Source organism: Motacilla alba, chromosome 8 (genome assembly GCF_015832195.1).
Source record: "Motacilla alba alba isolate MOTALB_02 chromosome 8, Motacilla_alba_V1.0_pri, whole genome shotgun sequence".
Lineage (NCBI taxonomy): Eukaryota > Metazoa > Chordata > Aves > Passeriformes > Motacillidae > Motacilla > Motacilla alba.
The window spans coordinates 18,863,094-18,875,393 of record NC_052023.1 but is presented as its reverse complement, the minus strand read 5'-3'; the positions used below and the strand labels follow the sequence as shown (position 1 = coordinate 18,875,393).

General features: G+C 38.9%; 1 protein-coding gene across 1 annotated transcript; it reads left to right on the top strand.

The window, feature by feature from the left end:
* The first annotated feature begins 483 nt into the window (after nt 1-483).
* On the top strand, nt 484-8,258 carry VCAM1 (vascular cell adhesion molecule 1). The gene is made up of 7 exons (XM_038144849.1): nt 484-712; nt 1,435-1,713; nt 2,390-2,707; nt 2,932-3,204; nt 3,841-4,104; nt 4,529-4,795; nt 7,281-8,258. The coding sequence occupies exons 1-7, from the start codon at nt 649-651 to the stop codon at nt 7,439-7,441; spliced, it is 1,626 nt and encodes a 541-aa protein (XP_038000777.1). The 5' UTR covers nt 484-648; the 3' UTR covers nt 7,442-8,258.
* Nucleotides 8,259-12,300: the final 4,042 nt, after the last annotated feature.

Here is a 12,300-nt window from a genome sequence, read left to right as displayed (position 1 = left end):
TTGAAGAGCATGAGCCTGATTCAAGCTGATTAAGTCAGATTTCCAGACTTCTGTTATCTGATGTATTTCTTCATTTTTAAAGATCAGAAATACTTAGGAACATGAGTAACAACACCTCTGAAACTGGTAGCACAGTTTTCAAAGGAAATACTGAGTCATGTAATGTTATTTACAGAGCTGAGCATTGTTAGAACTGTTCTGAAGACTCAATCCCACAAAAATATTTTCGTTAAAAACAAATTTGAATAACTTTTTATCTGACATATAGTTGCATTCAATTACTTGGACTTATGCACGTTCTTTAATTTTATCAGCCATTTACAGGATCAGCTCTGAAACAGATTTTTTCAAATGTAGTAGGCACTGCAATTACAAAAGCGTTACTATTTATTTTCCCGGGCTGTCGGAAAAGCAGCAGAGGGCGCTGAGCCAACGAACACCGTCTGATACGTGGCTCTTCCTCCCTGCTCTGGATTTTCCCGTCCAGGGATTTCCCACTCTGCACCAAGGAGAGCCTTTATAAAGAGCAAGCTGGAGCTCTTGTAAAATAAACTGTTGCAGAGCAGCAAGATCTCACAGTGCTTCTTCACAGAAAATAGAAAGTAAACTTCTGAATTTACTTTCTTTATCCAGTAGCAGCTATCACAAATGTTTAAAGAGATGGGAAGAGCAAGCCAGGCTGTGCTAGTAATTTTGTATGTGTTAAGGACTGGTAAGTTGGGGAAGGGGGGAGTTGGTGGCACTGGTTTTATTTTTTTAAACTTTGTTAAGTGTAAACTGACCTAAAATTTATTGCTTGATCTTTATTTCTCTTTTCTTCAGTTAACTTTTCATTTCAGTGAATACAACTGTCAATTAAGTAGTCCTGTCAAAATGTCAGGAAGCTTTTTTTGACATTTACTTTGAGCTTTTCTGTGCTCTGCAATGACTCAGTCATTTTCCTATTGAGTTTGCTAAAAGACAGTCTAGGAGATAACTGCAGTATATCACTGGATGCTTGATTTTTTACTGTCATTCCTGACAGTAACAAGCAAGTTTGGTACTAAATGTCCTGTTGAAAGTGTTTCTGCTGTTATCTTTGCTATCTACCTGCTACCTCTCCCCTCAAATATTACAAAGTTTTAGAATCAGATCCACCTGACAAAAAAAAGGTTATATTGCGCCAATGCATTTATTTAAATTTGGTTGATGCTATTTTATACATGAAAACTGCCAGTCATCTGAGTCTGTATTGTCTTTGACAAAAATAGCAATGTTTATGGGGTGTTTTGAATATATAAAACCACTGCATGAGCTTTATTAGTTTAACTTCCACACAACCATAAAGTAATGAAATGAAGCATAAAGACCTCATGTCACAGTAGAACAAGAGAAGAAACAGGAAAATAAAAGTTGAGAAAGCTGCTGAATTGATGTGTGTTTTCCCTTTTGTAGTTAAAGCTTTTGAAATGGAAATTATACCTGCTGAGAGAATTGTGGCACAGATTGGAGGCACACTCATACTCACATGCAATACTACTGGCTGTGCATCACCAAGTTTTTCCTGGAGAACACAGATGGACAGCCCCCTTGGAGGAAAAGTCAACAACCACAGGACATACTCTACATTAACTATGGATCCAATTAGCATTGTGAATGCTCATTCTTACCTTTGTACTGTCATATGTGATGGGAGAGGGAAAAAGGAGAAGAGTGTCAAAGTTGAACTTTACTGTAAGTAAAACTGTAAAATTCTCTTTAAATAGTACATGTTGACAGAAAACTCAATAATTGTTTTAGATATTGTGGTAACCAGTTAACTTTTAATTCTAGGATAATGAGTGTTATAGCTCAACATATACTTCCTTCTGAGATTCCTTTATGTGTCTGTTCAGGATACTTTCTTAGCCCTTTTCTACTATCTGCATTGAAGATTGTATGTACTAGTATTATTTATTCTTGTTTTTGGTAATTCTTAAAAGCCAAATCATGCACTGCCTGAATGCATTCCTAGAGCTGGGGAAATAAAAATCAAAGCCTTTGTAGTCTGCAGGAGAATAATTCAGATTACTAAACCTCCCAGCACAGAAAACAGGATAGCACTAGTGTATGGATTGCTCTGAATGCCTATAGTTAAGCAGCTCTATCACTGCCTGGGTGCCATGCTGAATCTTACTAATCTTTTGTGATCATGTTTCAACACTTGTGCAAATAAACTTCCTGTTAGTATATGTACTGCTGATAAAGGACCTGTGGGTCTTCAGATCAACACGTGTCTTGTAATAATGTTGATAGAACGTCATGTTCTGAGCACCTCTAAACTCAAGATATTTGGTGTCTGGATCTTGCTCTTATGTTGACCCTACTGTTCTTCTCTGCTAGTCTAAAGAAATTGATTTTATTCTTTTAGCTTTCCCCAGTGATCCTATCATTGAGATCAGCTCCCCCGTAGTTGCTGGAAAACCAGCCACTGTCACCTGTAAAATTCCTGATGTGTATCCTTCTGATCACCTGGAAGTTCTCCTAAAGAAAGATGAACATATTCTTCATGAGAAATATTTTTTGGAAGATGACAGCACAAATACAGAGACCAAAACTGTGACATACACATTTCATCCCAAGGCTGAAGATAATGGGAAAGAGATTACCTGTGTGGCCAGGTTACCGATTGCTGATATGGATTTTGAACCCAAAGAGAGAACATCTTCTCAGAAACTTAATGCAAATTGTAAGTATTTTTGTACAAGGGCTTTGGCTAGTTCAGCTTTCAAAGCTGCAAGCAAAACATCTTACTAATTCTGGAAAAATGGTCCCACTGTGCTACTGGGATACATATTTTTCTTTTTTTTCCTGATATTCTGTGACATGTACCTCTAGAAAAGCTAGAGTTAGAGATGTGCATGTCATTCTTCATTTACATACTGATCTTGTCTTCCTTTTGTTTTCTTACAGTTGGTCCACAAAATACTGTCATTATTGCATCTCCAGGCAACTCATCAATGGAAGGAGACTCTCTGAACCTCACTTGTGTGACTTGGAGTAACCCGCCAGCACAAATAGTTTGGAGTAAATATTTGGCTGAAGAAAGCATTCAGCATCTGATAAAAAACAATGTTCTTTCTATTCCCCGTGTCCACTTCAATGATTCAGGACGGTACATCTGTGAAGTAATTAATCTGGTAACTAATAAAACAGAGAAAGCAACTGTGGACATTATTATACAAGGTAAAAGTCTGTTTGAGTTTCACTTGTATTATCCAGTACCTAACTGGCTGACCTCTGTTAGGCTGGAGGATGCTGAAACACTGAAAATTAGGAAAACACGGGGCTTTCCTTGTTACATATTCAGGATTCAGCTTCAATTTAAGGCTGTTCCTCATATGCTGTAGTTTTTCTTTCTATATTTAATTTTCAGCTAATTCTCTCAGTACTGCTGTTGTACGTGCACATTTCAATATATTTCCCACAATGCAACACTAAAAGTCACAAAAGAGTCTGAGAAAGTGGGGGGGACACACACTGTTATTTCTGTGAAATGTAATGTGTGTACCAGTTTCACAGGGACATCACAGTCCCCTTCTTTGAACTAGTAGTTTTAGTCATTAGCATTATATTTAATAGGCATTTAATGGTAAAACTGTTTTGGACATAATGATATTATTGTTGTTGTAATATTTTTGATTGATTGATTGATTGATTGATTGACTGCTACTGTTTTGACAGAGCCAAAAGTCTTAGATTGAGACTGGGATCAAAAGCAAAATAAACAGATCCTTTAGCAAGCAATTCCTGCTATCTTAAAACCTTCTCCATCTGTAGTACCTTTGCATTACTCTAACAGCCTTTTCTTTTCTCATGCAGGTGCTCCAGTCATTACAAAACTCTCCATTGAACCTTCTACAACAGTTCAGGAAGGAGAAAATGTTTCCATACAATGTTCTGCTGAAAGTAACCCTCCTCCCAAGATTATTTTAAGGAGAAAATCTGACACTGCAGACAGAGGGACTTACAGTGCCAGGAGTATTCTTCTTCCATCTGTGATGTTCCAAAATGGAGGAGACTATGAATGTGTAGCAGAAAATAAGTATGGGAACAGTAAAAGTGAAATCACTCTTAATGTGAAATGTAAGTATGTGTAAAGTTTTCCCAGTAATTTAAAAATAATTAATTAGTTCTTCAGTGATAAATATAACCATCAAATTAAATGAAACCCTGTGAGAACAAAGAATCATCGTAGTCCTCTGTTTTTCCCTAAGAAAGGAGCAGTGCTGATGAACAAAACAAAGTCACAAAATTTTTAATGTGATGACAGTCTTTAGTAGAGATCTGAATGAGTGAGAAGCTGATCTACATGGTTAGAAGTATTTGGTCAGAATGTCTAGGCTATGGAGGGTTTGTACAGAAACTTTGATATTGTGTGCTTTACTTTTGTTTTGAGAATGAAAAAGAAATTAGCTTTGGGAGGCTAACAATCTGGTATCCAATAGGACGTGTTGGATCCGTCTCTAAAAAATCCAGTGATGATTAACTATAGGACTCTTCCTTTCAGATGGACCAAAGAATACAATGATCACTGTTTTCCCTACTGCTGCTCTTAAAGAAGGAGAAACTGTGACAATGAAATGTACTAGTTCCGGTAATCCAGCTCCTGTGATCTCCTGGAAGAAAAAGAAGGCCACCGGGGAGTCTGAGAAAATTTCTAAAAATGCAACTATAACTATACAGAACTTGAAAAGTCAAGATCTGGGGCTTTATGAATGTGAAGCTTCTAATCAATTTGGCAAGGAAGAAAAAGCTGTGAAATTATATGTTCAAGGTTTGTAGAACAAGACAGAAAAAAAGTTTTTTGGTTTATGTATTTTAGGTCCGAATCTTCTTCTTAAAGAATGAGGTAATTGTGTCTTTGATTCAGTGGAGTTAAAAGGTGGCCCTAATGTCACTAAGTGCCTTAGGAAGCTTTAAACAATGAAGCGTGAAGTCTGCCTTAATACAGATAGATTATGAAAAGTTCTTAAGTTTCTGGGGCTTACATCACTCCTTCCAACTGCCAAGTGTATGCATGAGGTAAAGAGGATATGCAGTGCCTGGAAGGACATATCCTTCCAGGCAGGCCTACCAGTGGATATCTGTATAGGAAAGATTCAGGGAGACAGTACATGCTGAAGCTGCTCTTTGGAAGCACTGTATTACAGCTCCTTGCTTCTTGCCTAAGCTTCAGCTCTATTTCCTGCTCTTACAAGCTGCATTTAAGCTACAAGAAATGCTGATTCCTCAACTTAGCTGGAATGAAAGCGAAGTTTCATTTTCAGTAGTAATCAGACTTCTCTGCTTTAGCTCTGCTGCTTCTGCCTATTGCATAGCAACAGTGTCTTGCTTAGGGATCACTTCTGCCACCAATTCAGCTCTCTTCCCTGTTCTTTACTATTTTTATAGCTGCACTAAAAAGTACACTTTTGATTTCCCCTTCAAGCAAAGTGAAACAAGGACAAAGTGTTACTATTCCTTGCATATCTGCAGATGTTACATCTCTTAGGACTAGTCTATAAAAGAAAGTTGGTGATGGGTTCACAACCCTTGAAACAGTAGATAGCAAATATACCACAGACAGGGCTTGGCTAAGGGATGCAGGAAAATACACATGCATACTGTTAATGAACTGGGGGAGCAGTCTCAGCACATAGTACTTATGTCAAAGGTTAATTAATATAACTGCTGTGCAGAGTTCATGCTAGGATTTGTTTTACACAGAGTGACTTCTTCAATTTCATTAAGAATTAATTGTCTTTAAAAAATCCAACATGAGTTGCAGAGGTTCTTGTCCTAAGTGATAGGGTCTTAATGCTAATGAAAACTTCTGTCCAAAATAGCAGATGCATAAAATAATTTCTGTTTCAAATTATTTTCGTATTTCCACTTCATCTTTTGAAAACAGGATATAAAATTGCAGAACCTTGTGAAAAAAAAATACAGTTCGAGGACTCCTTCCTTTGCCTTTTCTGTTTCTCTTCTGTTGAGAGAGGATATCAGCCTCTGGGTTTGTTGGTCCATGCCCTTTCATGAACTTAAACACATAAACCATGAATTTGAAATAAGAAGGCTCCATATAATGTAAAAGTTATGCAACATACTCTATCAGTTGATAAAATGTTCTTTTTGCCAGCTGCTGTTGGCTTCAGTGGTGAAGGATAGCTGGTGACAGAGCAGTGTCTAAAGCTGCAGGCTCAACTACTACAGTGGGCCACTTAACTGGATTCATATTCTGCATGTAAAAGCTGCTGATTCCTCATGAGTTTTGCTTCTGTTTGTTGCTAAAGCCTACCATGAATTTCTTTTCAGTTCCTCTCCAAAATATTACTGTGTTAGTATAGCCATCAGAAAATGTTAAAGAAGTAGAAAATATCACTGTTACATGTAGCACATACATCCTCAGAGATGGTCCTGAAAAAAAAGCCCATCAGGAGAAATTATTTTGCCATCAGTGAATGGAAACTTTATACTCTGCAGTGTCACCAAAAATTATACAAGCATGTACGTCCTTCATATTTTCAGTAAGGTTGGAACAGCATTACAGAGATTGAGATAGCTGTTGTAGATAGGTGGCTCTATTACCTTAAACCTATTTTTTTGGTACGTTTTAGTCAAGGTGAGCACAACTACTTCATAGCTGATCCTTGTGTGGCAGTACTGTGGCTAACCTGAAAAAAAAACCCTCACCCAAAATCAAACCAAACAACCTGGTCAGAATAAGCTGTATTTTAACCTACTTCCAGTGTGGCTGTCATTGCCTCTCTTAGCTGAGTTGGTGTGGTAGCCTTAAGGATGGGGCCACAAAAAGGTGATTCCCAGCTGCATTTCTGTACACATGCTTGGACAATGAGACTAATCCACAGAAGGTTGTGTTTCACAGAAAATCTAAATATTGAGCTTTTAAACCATGGTCTTCCCCTTGAAGGATGACTTTCAGGAGGTTGAAATGTACCCAAATGTTTCCTGGGTATAATATGTGGAATTCCTCTTGTATTCTTTGTGAATTTCAAGGTATTCTTCATTATAGATGATATCAGATAGGTTTGAACTTGCATAATAAATTCAAGACCAAGACAGTGACTAGGAATTAAAGTATGTAATATGAAGTTCTAAAGAAAACAATGTAAGGAAAACTCAAAAAATATGCTTTGTGCATGAAAACAGAAATATGTTCCAAATGAAGGTCATTAATAACACTGCTTTTACAGTGATGCACATATATCTGTTTCAAACAATGTTTACACTTTTTCTTCTCCTTTTGTCTCCATTTTCAGCAAGATTGGAAGAACCAGATCAGATGATACCATTGATTATTGCATTCTCATCTGTAGCAGCAGTAGCAGTACCTGCAGTTGCAATTTTGATCTACGTGTCAAGACAAGCAAAGATCAATGGATCCTACAGTCTTGTAAAAGCTCTCAGGTTGAAAGTTTGATCATGTGAATATAAGTCTTTAGTTGATAATAAGCACATTTATTTATTGCTGGTACTGGTTCTACTCTTCTGTAACATACGGTAACAAACAAGTGACTTAAGAACAGCACCATGTGATAGCAAATGGGCTTATTTTCATGTTCTGATAAGTGTTTTAGTATTTAAATTAAAGGAAGAGCTAGAATCCTGACCTAGAAATTGGTAAATAATTTCTGTGTTGAAGCATTCTGAAGAAAGAGTTCTGTGAAGAACTAGGTTTGTATATAGTGTATAATTTGTGTTATAAATATGTTCAACTAAATATCAGTTTGTAAAACTGAAGTCTTATTGCAACTGTACAGAGAAATTTTGTTAATTCAAAGATATAAATCAATATTGCTCGAGCTGATCAGATTATTTTTATTTTGTATTACTCTGCAGCATAAATGTTTTTTAATATAATTTGTGTGGTTGTGGTAATGTTTGGAAAATACTTGCTTTTCACTGATATTGCTATAAACTCTATACCTTCAATGAAGTTACACAATCACTGGGCTATGCATTTCTAACAAATTTAAACTAATTTAAGCCTTTGAGGCTCATTTGAAAAACATTTTATTTTAAATATTATTCAAAAAATGTCTGGGGTTATAATCCTGTAAGTTCTAGCACTGCTAAGGTAATCTTGCTGGCTTCAGTCATTCTCAGATCAATGTCAGAATTCCGTTGTTTTGTGATGAGCCAAATCAGACGTTTCTTGTAAAATATAAGGGCATTGTAAATATGCTTTACAGATTTCCACTGCAAAATAAAACTACCAGTAGATTTCTTTGACTAAATCCCCCTAGTGATGTTTGTTTAAGATTATGCCAGAATACACATTCCTGTGGAAGGAAATTGTCCTTGGCAGCAGCAGTTGTGGGTGTCATGGGAACAACACAAACAAGGCCGGCAGCCTCAAGGCAGGGGGCACAGGCAAAATCTGTGCACCTCGGTGATGGTGGGTGAGTTGTTGCCTGAAGAAATGCCCTTTCCCAAGCTCCTCACTGTGAAAATCTAAACCACGTGCTTGACAATTTTCCTTTTACCAGAGAACTGTCTGCGTGCTTCACTCTGGTTGGCACCTCTTTCACCACACACTTTCCAGAGCTGGCAAAATGGCTGTGAAAATAGTGAACTTCCGGTGCAGAAGCAAAGACGGAGGGAAGGAGAGGTGGAATTTGTTACTATTCCTCCTTACCTCCCTTCTTCTGACCAGCAGTGGTGCTTTGACTGATCTGGGTGCTGATGTTCAGCACCAAAGGCAAAGTTGTGGGATGTGGAGGCTCTGTGGCTGAGATGTTGAAATGCATCCTGATGCACTGTGGCCAGACCCACTGTGCTAGGCAAGGAAGGTTTGGGGGCCTGGCCCCTCCAAACTTGCACATGAGAAGCTCAAGCAGAGATATGTGAAAAGAATATTTCTTTACGTTGTACACATGGTGACAACTGCTGCCAACAGCAATGCAAATGCAGGCACTAGCTGTGGCATGAGGCTAGCTCTGGGATGAGGCAGTTGTGCACATCTCCCATATTTTTTCCTAGTGTGTTCAGCAGTGTTTTGTGCACAGTAAATCAGTTCATGCAGGATGTCTATCTAGATTGGAAAGGGAGGCTTGGAAAGTGGGGGTGTAGCAGAAAAATGGAAGAGCAGTGTGGACTTGGCTTGGAGGAATGTGAGCATGCAGTAGGAGGGTGAAGAAAAGACTGAAGACAGAGGAGGAGGAGAGCTTTGACAGGCCCATGACATAAATTTCTTGGAGGTGGTGCCAGGCATATTTATTCAGAATAATGTCAGGCCTGTCTCAGTGCTGTCTTGTGAATAAACCAGAAAGCATGATTTTTTCCCCTGTGCAAAACTTTGGTGCACACACATTTTGCCTTGTCAGTGAGGTTCTGGTGTCTGTGTTGCAGGAAGGATAGCTAGGAAAGAGACAGAGAAGGAGGACTGGAAAACAGGGCAAATGAAAATGCTTGGGACTTTCCAGTTCAGAGAGAGAATGCTGCAGGAGGAGGGGTTCTGATTGATGTTTTCCGAATTGTGAAAGCAGTTGATAGCAAACAACAGATGCAAAACTGTTTGCTAAATCATGCAATTCCGGAACTACAGGACATGCAAACTAAGGAGAAAGTGCTTTAACAAAAATAATAGAACAGTACTTTTTCACAGGGTGAATGTTAATCTACTGGAAGCTGCTGCAGAAGGGTCAGGGGGAGAACAGTATCAATTGGTTCAAAGGCAGAATGGAAAAAATAATGGGCTAAAGGTCCATAAAAAAACCAAAAGGGAGTAGACAGAAACGTACTGTACAACATCCCTTATTCCATGGCCATTGATGCTGAGCAATCCTCAGGATACATACCAGAGAAAGTGGCCAGTGTATGACATCCTGAAATAGTGTCTTTAACTGCTGTAGAGATCCTGGGGTTGGTGGGTTTCTGGTGAGACCCACTAAGGTATGCCTTGCCTTCTTTCTCCTCCTCTGAGCAGCACTGGGCCAGACCTTGCACAAGGGCATAGAAATTCCTGTGCTGTTTTTCCCTCCTCCTGTGGACTGAAAAGATGAAATAGGAGAGAAATAGGAGCCATCTTTCAACAGCGTTTTGGTGCTTGAGTAATCTTTACTGGAAATTCTTCCATGAGTTTCCAGTATTCTTTCAGCTGTTGGTGTTGTCAGTATTTCTAATACAGATGTTAATGTCCTCGTGGCTTGTCTGTCCTCTCAGGACCTCCATTAAGGTATTAAGTGACTTAACTCAATAGGAATTGCCCCTTGATGTCAACAGGGCCAGCTTTCCCCCCAGAAATGTTAAGTGAATAGAAAGAATTTCTAGTGTTCATTTTAGGAGAGCTTGCTCTTGTGTTGGCAGTGAGCTTCCCAGCAGTGAAATCACAAAGAAGGTCTTGCCAGGGGATTTCCTGCCCCACTGTCTCGGTATTTTCCAGGGAACTTAATATCAGTACAAGCTTGTCCTATGAAGGTTTAAAGTTCACAGTCAAAGAACTTCTCTTTTTATTTAAAACTACAGAAGGAATATTGCTTCTCCTTTCACAGTTTCTCATCAAGCAACTTGCAGAGCCTCTGCCCTGGCAAAAAGTCATGACCAGCAGCTCCAGCCCAGCAAGTGGTTTCAGAGCTGCCTGGAGGTCTAGGTAAGAATCTGTGCCACAGAGCCTGTCTTAATGATCAAGAAAGTGGTCTATAAAGCAAAGAGCTGACAGGACCTCTCAGATTTTTTCTATAAAGTCATTTCACAAGTTATAGATTTGCATTTTCCTCTGTCTGATCTTTGCTCAAGCAAAGCTTTGTCTTTTCCTCTTCAGGAGTTTAGCCCATAAATACCACTGGGCAATGCTCATATGAGTCTAGATTTTAAAGGGTGATTGCAAATTCTCACTCTCTGAAGTCAGTTCAGGATGTATTCTTTCATGAAAAGCTCAAACAGGAAAAGATGCATATTTTAAATGTCTCCAAGAATAATTTTTTAAGTATACTGAAGAGGACAGTTAATATATCCCATGAGAGGGGTGCTGCTATCTGCTGGAGATTACACTGTGGCCTTGCATTTGAAGGGGCAGGCTCCTCCTGTTTTCAGGGACTAGCAGGGCCTGATCAGGATATTTAAGGCCAAATGATGATCTGGTGTCTCTGAACAGGGCAGGCCATTCAGCTTCATGGACTTGCTGCTGTGCTGGACCACATAACTTCTTTGAACAGATGTGTTCCCCTGTAAGGGATCTGATCGGGAAATTCCTCACAGAGATTTTGCAAATGTCCTTGGTTATCAGTGGTGCCCTAACTGTGATACATCCATGGCCTACTTCCTAATCCAATTTTTCTGTCCTTTTGCACCATTCTCCCCAAATGATAATTGCATGCTGTAATCAACTCATCTCTTATTTCTTTGATTAAATAAAGACATAGGGCTGTTGGAAGCCTACCTTTATCAGGTCTTTTCTACAGCAAGTAATCCTTGTGGTTTCTTCTGAATCCCTTCCAGCACTACACATACCTTTTAACATGAGGCAAAAAACTTTGTCAAACCAAGCAGTCTAAATTTTACCTGGACCATGCAGCTTAGCAATCAAAACCTGACAGAATTTTTGACATTATACTCAGTTTGAAGGCCACTTGACATTTAAGAAAGAAGTGAGAGGAGTGGTTATATCAGGGAAACTCTCTCTCTCTTGTTCCATTGTCTGTTGGGAAGCTCAACAGTCTTTAAGCCTCACAATCTTTTGGGATGCACACGCTGCATATCCTGCCACCGAAGCGGTGCAAGTTATGTTACCAGAAATATGGAAATTCTTGTGAAAAGAGTAATGTGCTGTGCTGTTAGCTGCCAGGCATTTCAGTAGTGTTTTGTTCCAAGTACTTGGATACCTGCCAGGTACAAAAGCAGGGGATCTCCTGCCTGTCCCTCTGTCCTTTTCACCTGAGGAGTCCTTCTGGTTGGTGCTGCTGAAGTACACAGAATGGCCAAATATGTGACTGTGAGATACAGGGCTGGGAAGTTCCCCTTGTTCATGGGGTCCTTGGTTCCTCTCAGTGGTTCTGCTATGTTTAAGGTTCATTGCAAATGAAACAAGAGAAACAAAGTTTTTTGACAGGTTGAAAATTTACCCTTTGAGGGCACCTATTACTTTTTGCAATGCAAAGAAATTGGGACATTTAAATCTGAGGATTTATTTTTTCAAAATAAAAAATTATCTTTTATAAATAGATGTGATAGGGGGGTCTGGGATTTGGTGCTTATGTGACTTGAAGGAGGACAACCACTTGACAATTACTTTTTTTTTTTAATTGCAGTAATAAATGCTATATCCACGTGTTAAAAGAG